The 13,022-nt window shown below is 34.6% G+C and overlaps 1 protein-coding gene across 3 annotated transcripts in view; it reads right to left on the reverse strand.

The window, feature by feature from the left end:
- Positions 1-13,022, reverse strand: part of LOC149781823 (uncharacterized) — a 236,258-nt gene that overhangs the window by 53,578 nt on the left and 169,658 nt on the right. For 2 of the 3 annotated variants that reach the window (XM_089935997.1, XM_089935999.1), the window contains exons 23-24: positions 10,679-10,723; positions 1,362-1,537 (exon numbers count right to left, since the gene is read on the reverse strand). In XM_089935997.1, coding sequence (XP_089792123.1) covers positions 1,362-1,537; positions 10,679-10,723 — 221 coding nt within the window. The remainder of the gene's footprint in view (positions 1-1,361; positions 1,538-10,678; positions 10,724-13,022) is intronic. The other variant, XM_089935998.1, reaches the window with a different exon arrangement.

Raw genomic sequence — 13,022 nt, forward strand, 5'->3', positions numbered from 1 at the left:
GACTAGGTCACAATTCTTTCATAGCAAAGCTTCAAAATCAAAAAGTGGAATACATAAAAGTGTGACTCTGATAGGTCTAGCATGGTAATTATAAGTAACTGAATGGTAACAAAACACAGAATATGCTAAACACAGGACCTGTCTAAATCTTATATGGGACCATATTCCTCTGAGAGTTAATTCCCCTTCAGCTAATTGCCCATGGGGACTACTGATTTCTTTGGAAGTAGTAAATACAAATTCTTCAAGGCAAGTAAATTTTATATGGTGCAAGAAAATTTTATATAGGCAACTAAATTTTACATAGGGCAAGTGATTTATCAAAAACCACTTGCCCTCGTCCTGTCTGTATAAATGATTTTCTTTAAGTGCATAAACTGACAGCAATGTTAACAATTTTTTGCAAGAAATAATTATGCGACTAGTTATTTCAAACACATAAATTCAAGTAAACATTTCTAAATCTAAAAATATATACAAACTTTATTCTTTCCTGAAGATGTAAATACATGTACTTCATCAAGCAAAGCAATATAATTATTTTTACAGACTAGCAGAAATACATTCAAATAAAGTACCATTGCAGGTATCAAGTGCCCAAAACAAGAATTACCATTTAAAAATTTGCATTGTACAAATTTGACAGAGGATCAAGAATATAAAAAGATGGACATAGCTTGTTTGTGAATTTTCAATCCTATTCCTAACATGCATATTTTTTTCATGAGAACAAGACCTTCAAATATTCCTGACTCCAATAATTATTTCACCAATATTACTGAATATATGTGATACCTGAAATCAATACACCTACCTTTCTTGTTCTTCAACTTAATCCTTGGGCAATAACAATTAATAAACTTAAGTCTGAAGCAAATGGAAATATATTATTTATTCCTCCTCAAAAAGCTGTCAGGAATTACTAAAAAATTCAATTTAGGAGCTGTCAGGACTTCCAACAAGATTCAATTGAGGAGCTGTCAGGACTTCTAAAAGATTCCATTTAAAACCTGTCAGGACAAGATTCCATTTAAAAGAACCTTTTATACAACAGTTTTAATCCTCTTCACAATGGAGCCAATCTAGTTTAAGAAACTTACACATCAGAAAACAAACAAATACCAACAAGTTTCTCAGGAACTGGTTGAAACAATTATAAAGCAAATGAAAAAAGTCACTGCAGTTATTAAATAATAAAATTTGCAATTGAATAATCAAGAAATGGTGTTTTTAAAATGATTATCTTATTGCAGAGGCATGATAATTAATCATAGGTACAACATAAAGGTGATACACAAATATGATGTAAGAAAATGGAACTTTGTAAATGATGCAAATATTTGGCTAAGTAATTTAACTACCTGGCTTTTAGAAGTTTGGCCTTAGTCCTGGTTTTACGCTCTTCATATTTTCTATCTTGCAGTTCTCGTTTCTCATTTGCTGTTAGGAGATCATATTGAAGCTTCTTTATTTCATCCTGGAGACGTGATATCTGGTCCATCATGGATCGCTTTCCCATCTCAGACTTATGTTGCTGCTGAAAAAAAGCCCCAATGAAAATAGAAATAACTTTTCTAACAGTATTTGTTTCCTAATTTGAAACAAAAAGTAAATTATGTAACAAAAATCTCAAGGTAATTTATAGAATGTTAAATTCTTATTTTTTAAAAATATATGAAAGGGCTAAATTAAAATTTAAATCAAAACAACATTTCTATATCAAATAATTTTAAGGAAGAATTATGCATAACTCGTTTAAAAGATATAAATTCTCTCCATCATTCCTTTAAAACTTTTAAATTCCAACCTAATTATCATTTGTCAACTGATAAAAATGCCTTTAAGAGGAAAATAAATTTTTCTCCCATCACGAATATGACAGCAGCGTTACCATGTTATTATGATGGGGCTTAGTTTACTGTCTGTACTGGTAAATGTGTAAACAATCATGGGTCACATCTGGTGTCAGCTGATATACGTGTACATGGAGCACATTGTAAGATCTTTTATCATGTACATGTATATAAACGTACAAAACAATATAATGATGAACCTAATGATGTTTACCTAAATTGTCAAATACATTCAACAAAAAATTATGTCATGACGAAAGGCAAAAGAAGGTAGTGTATATGAAGCAAGCAATTGAATGAGCAAGGTACAGAATGCATGTTGTCCACAGTTTACATATCAGTAAATATCAGCTGTAAGCCAAAATGTGCAGGTCATAGGAAAAATTACATGTCCATTAAATGGCATTATTTTAGTGATTGCAGACATGTAAATATTTATAAATTTTGGTAAACTTTGCCACCGTAATGAGGAAACATAAAACTAATGTAACCTCGGTATAGGTTGAAACTGATGAAACCTATCTTTTCAATTGAACTTTACCTTTTACTTGTGAAAAATGATGGAATCTCATTTAAACTATTGGATATCATTAAAACATTTCAAGCTCAACATGCAAAAGACTATATGTAAGCAATAATACATGCAAATAGTGTGAGGATTAAAAACAAATTTAATTTAGGAATAACTTGCTAGAAAAAAGGAGACAAAATTGAGGTTGATATACGTATCGAATGATTTACTCATACTTGGTGATACAAAAAACCAAAACTTTTCTTTTATATACTAAAGGTATACTTTTATGACATTCTGGCATGTGTACGAATGTGCTTTCCAGTGTCCTGTGTAGAAGAAGACTGAGGAATGTATCTTTTATCATATACCAATGTGTGTATGATTGTGTTTTCCTATGGAAGAAAGCAATGGTGAATGTATCTCTTTATCATATACCAATGTGTATATGATTGTGTTTTCCTATGGAGGACAGCAATTGGGGAATGTATCTCTTTATCATATACCAATGTGTGTATGATTGTGTTTTCCTATGGAGGGTAGCAATGGGGAATGTATCTCTTTATCATATACTGATGTGTGTATGATTGTGTTTTCCTATGGAAGAAAGCAATGGTGAATGTATCTCTTTATCATATACCAATGTGCATGATTGTGTTTTCCTATGGAGGGTAGCAATGGGGAATGTATCTCTTTATCATATACTGATGTGTGTATGATTGTGTTTTCCTATGGAAGAAAGCAATGGTGAATGTATCTCTTTATCATATACCAATGTGTGTATGATTGTGTTTTCCTATGGAGGGTAGCAATGGGGAATGTATCTTATCATATACCAATGTGTGTATGATTGTGTTTTCCTATGGAGGACAACAATTGGGGAATGTATCTCTTTATCATACAGCGATGGGGAATGTATCAATTTATCATATACCAATGTGTGTATGATTGTGTTTGCCTACAGAGGACAGCAATGGGGAATGTATCTCTTTATCATATACCAATGTGTGTATGATTGTGTTTTCCTACGGAGGACAGCAATTGGGGAATCTATCTCTTTATCATATACCAATGTGTGTATGATTGTGTTTTCCTACGGAGGACAGCGATGGGGAATGTATCAATTTATCATATACCAATGTGTGTATGATTGTGTTTTCCTATGGAGGACAGCAATTGGGGAATGTATCTCTTTATCATATACCAATGTGTGTATGATTTTTGTTTTCCTATGGAGGACAGCAATGGGGAATGTATCTCTTTACCATATACCAATGTGTGTATGATTGTGTTTTCCTATTCTACAATAATGCATATATAGTACTATATTAGTCGGTTAACAGGCTCCTCATTCTGACAAAAGCCATGTATACTCGCTTATTAATTGCGTCAAAACTGCAAACATCGAAGATACTGATCTGCTGTAGCATATTGTGCCTGAAGATTAGGGTCTATGTTGTATGCTCAGATTATTGCTCATAACAAACTGCACAGACCCAGATCCGCTAATGCATTGTGCACAGATACAGATCTAATATTGTATTATGCACATATACAGATCTGCTAATGTATTGTGCACAGACCCCAGCTCTGCTAGTGTATTATGCACAGACACAGATCTGCTAGTGTATTATGCACATATACAGATCTGCTAGTGTATTATGCACAGATACAGATCTGCTAGTGTATTATACACAGACACAGCTCTGCAAGTGTATTATGCACATACACAAATCTGCTAGTGTATTATGCAGACATAGATCTGCTAGTGTATTATGCACAGACACCAATCCGCTAGTGTATTATGCACAGACACAGATCTGCTAGTGTATTATGCACAGACACATATCTGCTAGTGTATTATGCACAGACACAGATCTGCTAGTGTATTATGCACAGACACAGATCTGCTAGTGTATTATGCACAGACACAGATCTCCTAGTGTATTATGCACAGACACAGATCTGCTAGTGTATTATGCACAGACACAGACCTCCTAGTGTATTATGCACAGACACAGATCTGTCAGTGTATTATGCACAGACACAGACCTCCTAGTGTATTATGCACAGACACAGATCTGTCAGTGTATTATGCACAGACACATATCTGCTAGTGTATTATGCACAGACACAGATCTGCTAGTGTAATATGCATACACAGATCTGCTAGTGTCTTATGCACAGACACCGATCTGCTAGTGTATTATGCACAGACAGATCTGCTAGTGTATTATGCACATACACAGATCTGCTAGTGTATTATGCACAGATACAGATCTGCTAGTGTATTATTCACATACACAGATCTGCTAGTGTCTTATGCACAGACACCGATCTGCTAGTGTATTATGCACAGACACAGATCTGCTAGTGTATTATCCACAGACACATATCTGCTAGTGTATTATACACAGACACAGATCTGCTAGTGTAATATGCACATACACAGTTCTGCTAGTGTCTTATGCACAGACACTGATCTGCTAGTGTATTATGCTGACATAGATCTGCTAGTGTATTATGCACAGACACACATCTGCTAGTGTATTATGCACAGACAGATATGCTAGTGCATTATGCACACAGATCTGCTAGTGTATTATGCACAGATATATCTGCTAGTGTATTATGCACAGACATAGATCTGCTATTGTATTATGCACATACACAGATCTGCTAGTGTATTATGCACAGACACATATCTGCTAGTGTATTATGCACATACACAGATCTGCTAGTGTATTATCAGACAGATCTGCTAGTGTATTATGCACAGACACAGATCTCCTAGTGTATTATGCACAGACACAGATCTGCTAGTGTATTATGCACAGACACAGACCTCCTAGTTCATTATGCACAGACACAGATCTGTCAGTGTATTATGCACAGACACAGATCTGCTAGTTTATTATGCACGTACACAGATCTGCCAGTGTATTATGCACATATACAGATCTGCTAGTGTGTTATTCACAGACAGATCTGGGTCTATGCATTTTGCAGTTGGACTCATCTCTTAGGCAGGACCTTATATTTAAATTTCTTTGAAAGTTTAATATTAAAATTTTAATATTAGATGTGACAATACTAGCAAGGTGTTCAAAAAAGGGGAAATATCAAATTTACAACTTTTAAGTCATATTGAAAATGGACCTGAAAGAGAAAATTTACAGCTTTGAAGTCCCATTTAAAATGGATCTTGAAGATGAAATTACAACTTTCAAACATTATTTAAAATGAATATTAAATATCAAATTCTCAGCTTTCAAGTAATATTTAAAAATGAATCTTAAAAGTCAAATTTACAATATTTAAGTCCTATTTATAATGGATCTTAAAGATCAAAACAATATTTGAACTGTGCAGGAAAATCAGGAGTTACCCATCAGACTATTACTCTGATGGGTGAAACAAATTTCCAGGAATTCATCTGGTCAATGACCAGTTGAGCTACAAATCAATCCTATCAGCAAATTCTGAATGGTAGTTTTTTTATATAAATACTGCAATCCCTCATTATAATGCTATCCATGTGAGCCATTTAGTATATTGCTTTATAGTGAACAGCCTTATAATGTAGTACATGATGTGGCATTCCCTCGTTATAGTGATGTCCATGGGAGCTAGAGTATATTGCCTTATAGTGAACAGCCTTATAATGAAGTACATGATATAGCATTCCCTCGTTATTGTGTTGTTCATGGGAGCTAGAGTATATTGCCTTATAGTGAACAGCCTCATAATAAAGTACATGATGTAACATTCCCTCATTATAGTACTGTTCATGGGAGCCACAAGTATACTACTTATAATGAATAGCCTTATTATGAAGTAACTGATAAAGTAATTGCTCATTATAGTGGTGTTCCTGTGAGCCACAAAGTATGTTGCCTTATCATGAACCTACTAATAATGAACTATCTGATACAAATAACTGTACTAACATGCAACAAAAATGAATCCATGACCATAATTGCCCTATGAAGAGGAATCATGTTATAATAAAGAGCTTTTTACTAAGGCAGTACAATTCATAGTGAGTCCTATATAATGATGGGTATTATACTAAGGCAGTGATGTATTATAGCGAGTCCTATATAATGATGGATTTTATACTAAGGCAGTGATGTATTATAGCAAGTCCTATATACTGATGGATTTTATACTAAGGCAGTGATATATTATAGCAAGTCCTATATAGTGATGGGTTTTATACTAAGACAGTGATGTATTATAGCGAGTCCTATATAATGATGGGTTTTATACTAAGGCAGTGCTGTATCATAGTGAGTCCTATATAATGATGGGTTTTATACTAAGGCAGTGATGTATTATAGCGAGTCCTATATAATGATGGATTTTATACTAAGGCAGTGATGTATTATAGCGAGTCCTATATAATGATGGGTTTTATACTAAGGCAGTGATGTATTATAGCGAGTCCTATATAATGATGGGTTTTATACTAAGGCAGTGATGTATTATAGCGAGTCCTATATAATGATGGGTTTTATACTAAGGCAGTGATGTATTATAGCACGTCCTATATAATGATGGGTTTTATACTAAGGCAGTGATGTATTATAGCGCATCCTATATACTGATGGATTTTATAATAAGGCAGTGCTGTATCATAGTGAGTCCTCATGAAGGGCTTAATAGTAAGGCAGTGCTGTATCATGCTGAGTCGAACATTATGAAGGACTTTTTACTAAGGCAACTCTCTATCTTAGAAAGTCCTACATCAAGGAGGGCTATATAGTAAGGCAGTGCTGTATCATGGAGTCCCTTATCATGATGGGTTTTATAATAAGGAAGTATTGTATCACTGTATCCTAATATTGGTGCAGATAGGTACAATGAGCTTTGATCCATAAATCTTCATAGATCTTGCAACCTGTAGAATTATCTAAAGAAATGGCATGAAAAATTAAGAATTTATACAGTGAACTACATTGCTAATACAAGTGTAGGATGTTCTTGGTTAATATGAAAAGTTATTATAAAAAGAACAAAGAGGTATACACAGGTGCTTTAATAACTGTAGTGATGATGAAAAAGTGAAACTAAAAGACCCATAGTTAATACATTTGAAAAGTACAGTTGTATCTTGTAAAACAATGCATGATAACACTTACAGACAATAATACTTTCTGTGTTGCAAAGTAATTTGAATATAACAGTACTGTCCTCAAACCACACATTTTTAGGACCGCCCATTTTAAACCCCAATCAACTTATTAATTTGAATATAACAATACTGTCCTCAGACCACCCATTTTTAAACACAATCAAGTTAATTTGAATATAACAGTATTATCCTCAGACCTCCCATTTTTAGGACCGCCCATTTTAAACCCCAATCAACTTATTAATTTAATATAACAGTACTGTCCTCAGACCACCCATTTTTAAACACAATCAAGTTAATTTGAATATAACAGTATTATCCTCAGACCTCCCATTTTTAGGACCGCCCATTTTAAACCCCAATCAACTTATTAATTTAATATAACAGTACTGTCCTCAGACCACCCATTTTTAAACACAATCAAGTTAATTTGAATATAACAGTATTATCCTCAGACCTCCCATTTTTAGGACCGCCCATTTTAAACCCCAATCAACTTATTAATTTAATATAACAGTACTGTCCTCAGACCACCCATTTTTAAACACAATCAAGTTAATTTGAATATAATAGTATTGTCCTCAGACCACTCATTTCTAAGAACAATCAAGTTAATTTGAACTTAACAGTACTGTCCTCAGACCACCCATTTTTAAGCACAATCAAGTTAATTTGAATATAACAGGACTGTCTTCAGACCACTCATTTTTAGGACCACCCATTTCTAAGCACAACTGACTTAATTTCAATGTAACAGTACTGTCCTCAGACCATCCATTTTTAAGCACAATCAAAATATGTCTGAGGGCACCTTCATTATGAGAGAGAGAGAGTATTTTCCACACTCCATTGTTGTATTAAATTCATTGTTGTATTAAAGATCATATTTATACTGCAAATGAGGAGGAATTAAATGATGCTAAGTTGATTCCCATAATGCACATGTTTTTATATCAATTATATTAAACCTATGCAGATTTAAAACCAAATATTCCCCAAGTAGGGCAGGGCACACACCCAAAGAGAGGGCAAGATGACAGAGGACAAGGTACAAAACCATCGTAAAGCAGGCTAGGGACAAAACCAATATGAAGACTTTCCTGATGGCTGCTGTCCTTTATAGTGACAGACACCTTAATTAAGGTCAGGAGACAACACTTACAAGGACACTTTTCTAATGGATTGCTACCCTTTACAGACACCTAAATTAAGATCAGGAGACAACATTTACAAGGACACTTTCCTGATGGATTGCTACCCTTTACAAACACCTAAATTAAGATCAGGAGACAACACATACAAGGACACTTTCCTGATGGATTACTACCCTTTACAGACACCTGAATTAAGATCAGGAGACAACACTTACAAGGACATTTTCCTGATGGATTTCTACCCTTTACAGACACCTAAAGCAGACTAGGGAACAACATTTACAAGGACACTTTCCTGATGGATTCCTACCCTTTACAGACACTTAAATTAATGTCAGGGGACAACACTTACAAGGACACTTTCCTGATGGATTCCTACCCTTTACAGACACTTAAATTAATGTCAGGAGACAACACTTACAAGGACACTTTCCTGATGGATTCCTACCCTTTACAGACGCTTAAATTAATGTCAGGGGACAACACTTACAAGGACACTTTCCTGATGGATTCCTACCCATTACAGACATCTAAATTAAGGCAGGAGACAACACTTACAAGGACACTTTCCTGATGGATTGCTACCCTTTACAGACACCTAAATTAATGTCAGGAGACAACACTTACAAGGACACTTTCCTGATGGATTGCTACCTTTTACAGACACCTAAAGCAGGCTAGGGGACAACACTTACAAGGACACTTTCCTGATGGATTGCTACCCTTTACAGACACCTAAATTAAGGGCAGGAGACAACACTTACAAGGACACTTTCCTGACGGATTGCTACCCTTTACAGACACCTAAATTAAGGGCAGGAGACAACACTTACAAGGACACTTTCCTGATGGATTGCTACCCTTTACAGACACCTAAATTAAGGGCAGGAGACAACACTTACAAGGACACTTTCCTGATGGATTGCTACCCTTTACAGATACCTAAAGCAAGCTAGGGGACAACACAGACAAGGACAATTTCCTGATGGATTGATGTCCTTACAAACTTTACTTTATTAATTTGGATCTTCCAAAATATTTACTTTCAAAATAAAATTAATACTAAAATAGAAAATATAATTAAATTAAATCTGAAGCATTCATCACAGTTCTAAACAAGAGTTTCTCAAAGGGATAATGCTAAACTTCATAATATACTTTTGTAGTTCAAATCTGAATCTATTCTATGCATTTTTTCAGGAATAAGATATTGTAGGTATTTACTATTTTGTTTTGGGTGTTCATTTACCTCATAAGTCAGAACAAATTTACCTGATGAGAAAACTGATCACTAACTTGTCATATTCAAAAGTTTTATAAAGTCTATGGAATCATTGTTGGATTCAGTTTTCCATCAGACATTTCACAGTTAGTGTCTGCTTCATATTGTATTCAAGACAAGTGATAATCTTTTCAAATTACACATGTAGTTTCTGGCCTTAATTTTTATTTTATTTTCTGACATTGGTATTTTTAAAAGATCACGTTTTGATGGTCAAGTTAAGTTCGATGCAAATATATGAAACTTTGGTATCCCCACCACCACCAAAGTTGTCAACAGACCTCAAGGTAAAATTTACACTGATACCTTCTAGCTGCCATGTCAAACAATACATGCTTTGTCTTTTTTGACTTCCTTAACATGAAAAATAATTAGGCAGAACATCTTACGAATGCAACTCAGAAATTGTGCTACTTCAGTTTAAGATGAAAAGTGAAATGAACATGATTAAATGCACAAAACAAAAGACATGTATAGATGATCATGCATGCACAGCTAGATACAACATATTTCAATTGTGACAGTTCAAAGTTTTAATTGAAATGAGATAATATCATGCATGTATAACTAGATACAATAGATTACAATTGTGACTGGTTTAAAGTTTTAAGTGAAATGAGATATTATCATGCATGCAGCAAGGTAGACAGACTGAAAATAATTTCCTTGGTGATAAAGAATAAGTTAGTTAAATAAAATCATGCATGTAGCAAGGCAGATAGGACTGTGATTATACTATACCTGACTACCAATGGTATTATTCATCCAGTGATTAGAGGTCAGGTCCTGACAAGTTACAGATTACTAAATTAGTTAATTCAATATACAAGCCATATTGGCCATGTATGCATTTCAACAGCATTCCATATAAAAAATCAATCGTAAGTAAAAAAAAATAAAAAATGTATTGCTAGACTAAGCTTTCATCCCTATACAACCCCCCCAGCATAACATGTCATCACCATTATAGTCCAAGTCTCAAATACAAAAACATTAACACTGTGCCACATGCTCAAAAAAAACCAGCACAAGGACAAAATTAAAAAGTTATAAAAAAGACTGGTTCACCTTCTGTGTGTAGAATCTATAGAACAATGATAAAAAAACAGTGCCCCAGACTGAAGGATCATAAGTTGGAACTCTAAAACCAGTTGTGCAATTTACGTTAATGGAATCTATGAATTTTGATGTATTTGGGTTTCTGGGACAGTCATAGTGAAAGTTGAAATCTCCAAGAATAATCAGGTTGCCACCTATCGAATTTCCATAGTCCAGGTGATTCAGAAACTGCTCCAAAAAGAGAGTCAGCCAGCTTGTTTTTTCTACTAGGAAAAGGGTGGCATAGGCAGAAAAAATGGACTGACCTTTGCTCCAGTGTGAGTGTGGTTTGGATTAGTTCAAACGATGTGTGGTCGAAATTGAATGTTGTGGTGTGGTTAAGACATTTTATCATGGTGTTCTTTGTGATGACAGCAATTCCACCTCTGCGAGAATTACGGGGAAACGACTTGATGGAGTAACCAGTGGGTGTTAGATCCGCACACTTGGGCTCATCGCCTGATGTTTTTAGCCATGTTTCTGCCAGGAAAAATAGGTCAATATTCTGGTCGTTGATAAAATTAACTATTTCTGTGCGTTTTCCTGTGGTCCTACTGACTGGGCATTGAATAATGCAATACGCAGAGGTATCTCCTGGATAGTTGACATAAAGGTTGACAAATTAATAGGGATTTGAATTAGGTTATCTAAATTAACGATCGATTTTTTGTTACATTGTTGAGCCAAAACAAAGGAGATAACCGGAAGTCTTCTTCCTGTTCTGCACCGGCCAGCTTTGAAACGTTTCTTTTTTCACTTCTGTTTACATTTAGGTAATGATGAATGAAGTCCCAGTTCATTTAGTCTAGAGCACAATGTAGTGTGGAGAGCCAAGGAATGATCATTTAGAGCAATTAATGAGGGTCCATCGCAGTATAAATGGGTTGACTGGCGAGTGTCACGTGATGGCGGTTTGTTAAAAAAACAGTGGAGCAAGACAGCTGGGAAAAAGTCTAATTGCTCTCATTTCCAAAACAAGGAGATGAAGAAACACATACAAATTTAACAGCCAATACACAAAGAACACAATAACGTAGATGAAAACTGGCAACAAGCACAAATATCATGGAAACGGCAATGAAAAACAGAACAGCTGCTTCAAGCCGGTTAAGCGATAGCGGCCATCTTGTTTCAATTCAACAATGACTGGATCAAGAATGGAATTTCACTCAACAATGGCAGAAGAAACTGGTGATGTCCAGCTGGAAACTCCACAGGAAGAAAAGTTAATATAATCATGAAAAAGATATTTACTGTTCTCTATAAGCCTTAGTCTATATTTCATTGTCATAAATAAAGGATGAACACAGTTATTTTCTCCTGTGTCAGGATCTGTACAATCTTTTCATATTTTAGTACAACTTGTCTTTTACAAAACTGTCTCCTTTGAGCTTTAAGATGAAAACTGGCTCCTTTTAGCCTTCCTATAATTATTTTCTGGAGTTTGTCTATTGACAATCATTTAACAAAACATGTTCTAGAGGTCAGCAATGCAACTAAATTTGGTGAGCATATATTTTTCCTGCACAAAATTTAATAATTTTATATCAACATATTGACTAGTTCCAGAGGCAGTGCTCAATCTGAAGTTACAAAGATAAAAAATTGATTGGAATTTCAGAACACAAATGTTCTAAAGCTGAAAAATGAAAAAAAGAGACTATCGGTAAATTTTAAACCATCTAGTTAAGGCATCATTTTAAATACATTAAAGAAAAGTATCCCACCTCTTAAATGCCTTTGTTTGATTCAACACGCTGTGATCTGATGTGCACAGAGTAAAGTGGATCATGTCTTAAAATTGAGCTGCAATGGCGGCATGCAGACCTTTGTACAGATTAGTAAAGTCAGCACATATTTACTGTATACACCATGCAAGATACACATTACTCAATGGAAAAGATAGATGAAACCACATACAATATTCTTTCAATCTTAAAAACATATGTAAGTTAGATGTTTACTATTCTATTAAATGCAAAACACT

The sequence above is a fragment of the Sinohyriopsis cumingii genome, chromosome 15, assembly GCF_028554795.1.
Source record: "Sinohyriopsis cumingii isolate HCF-2022 chromosome 15, ASM2855479v2, whole genome shotgun sequence".
NCBI classification, from domain to species: Eukaryota; Metazoa; Mollusca; class Bivalvia; order Unionida; family Unionidae; genus Sinohyriopsis; species Sinohyriopsis cumingii.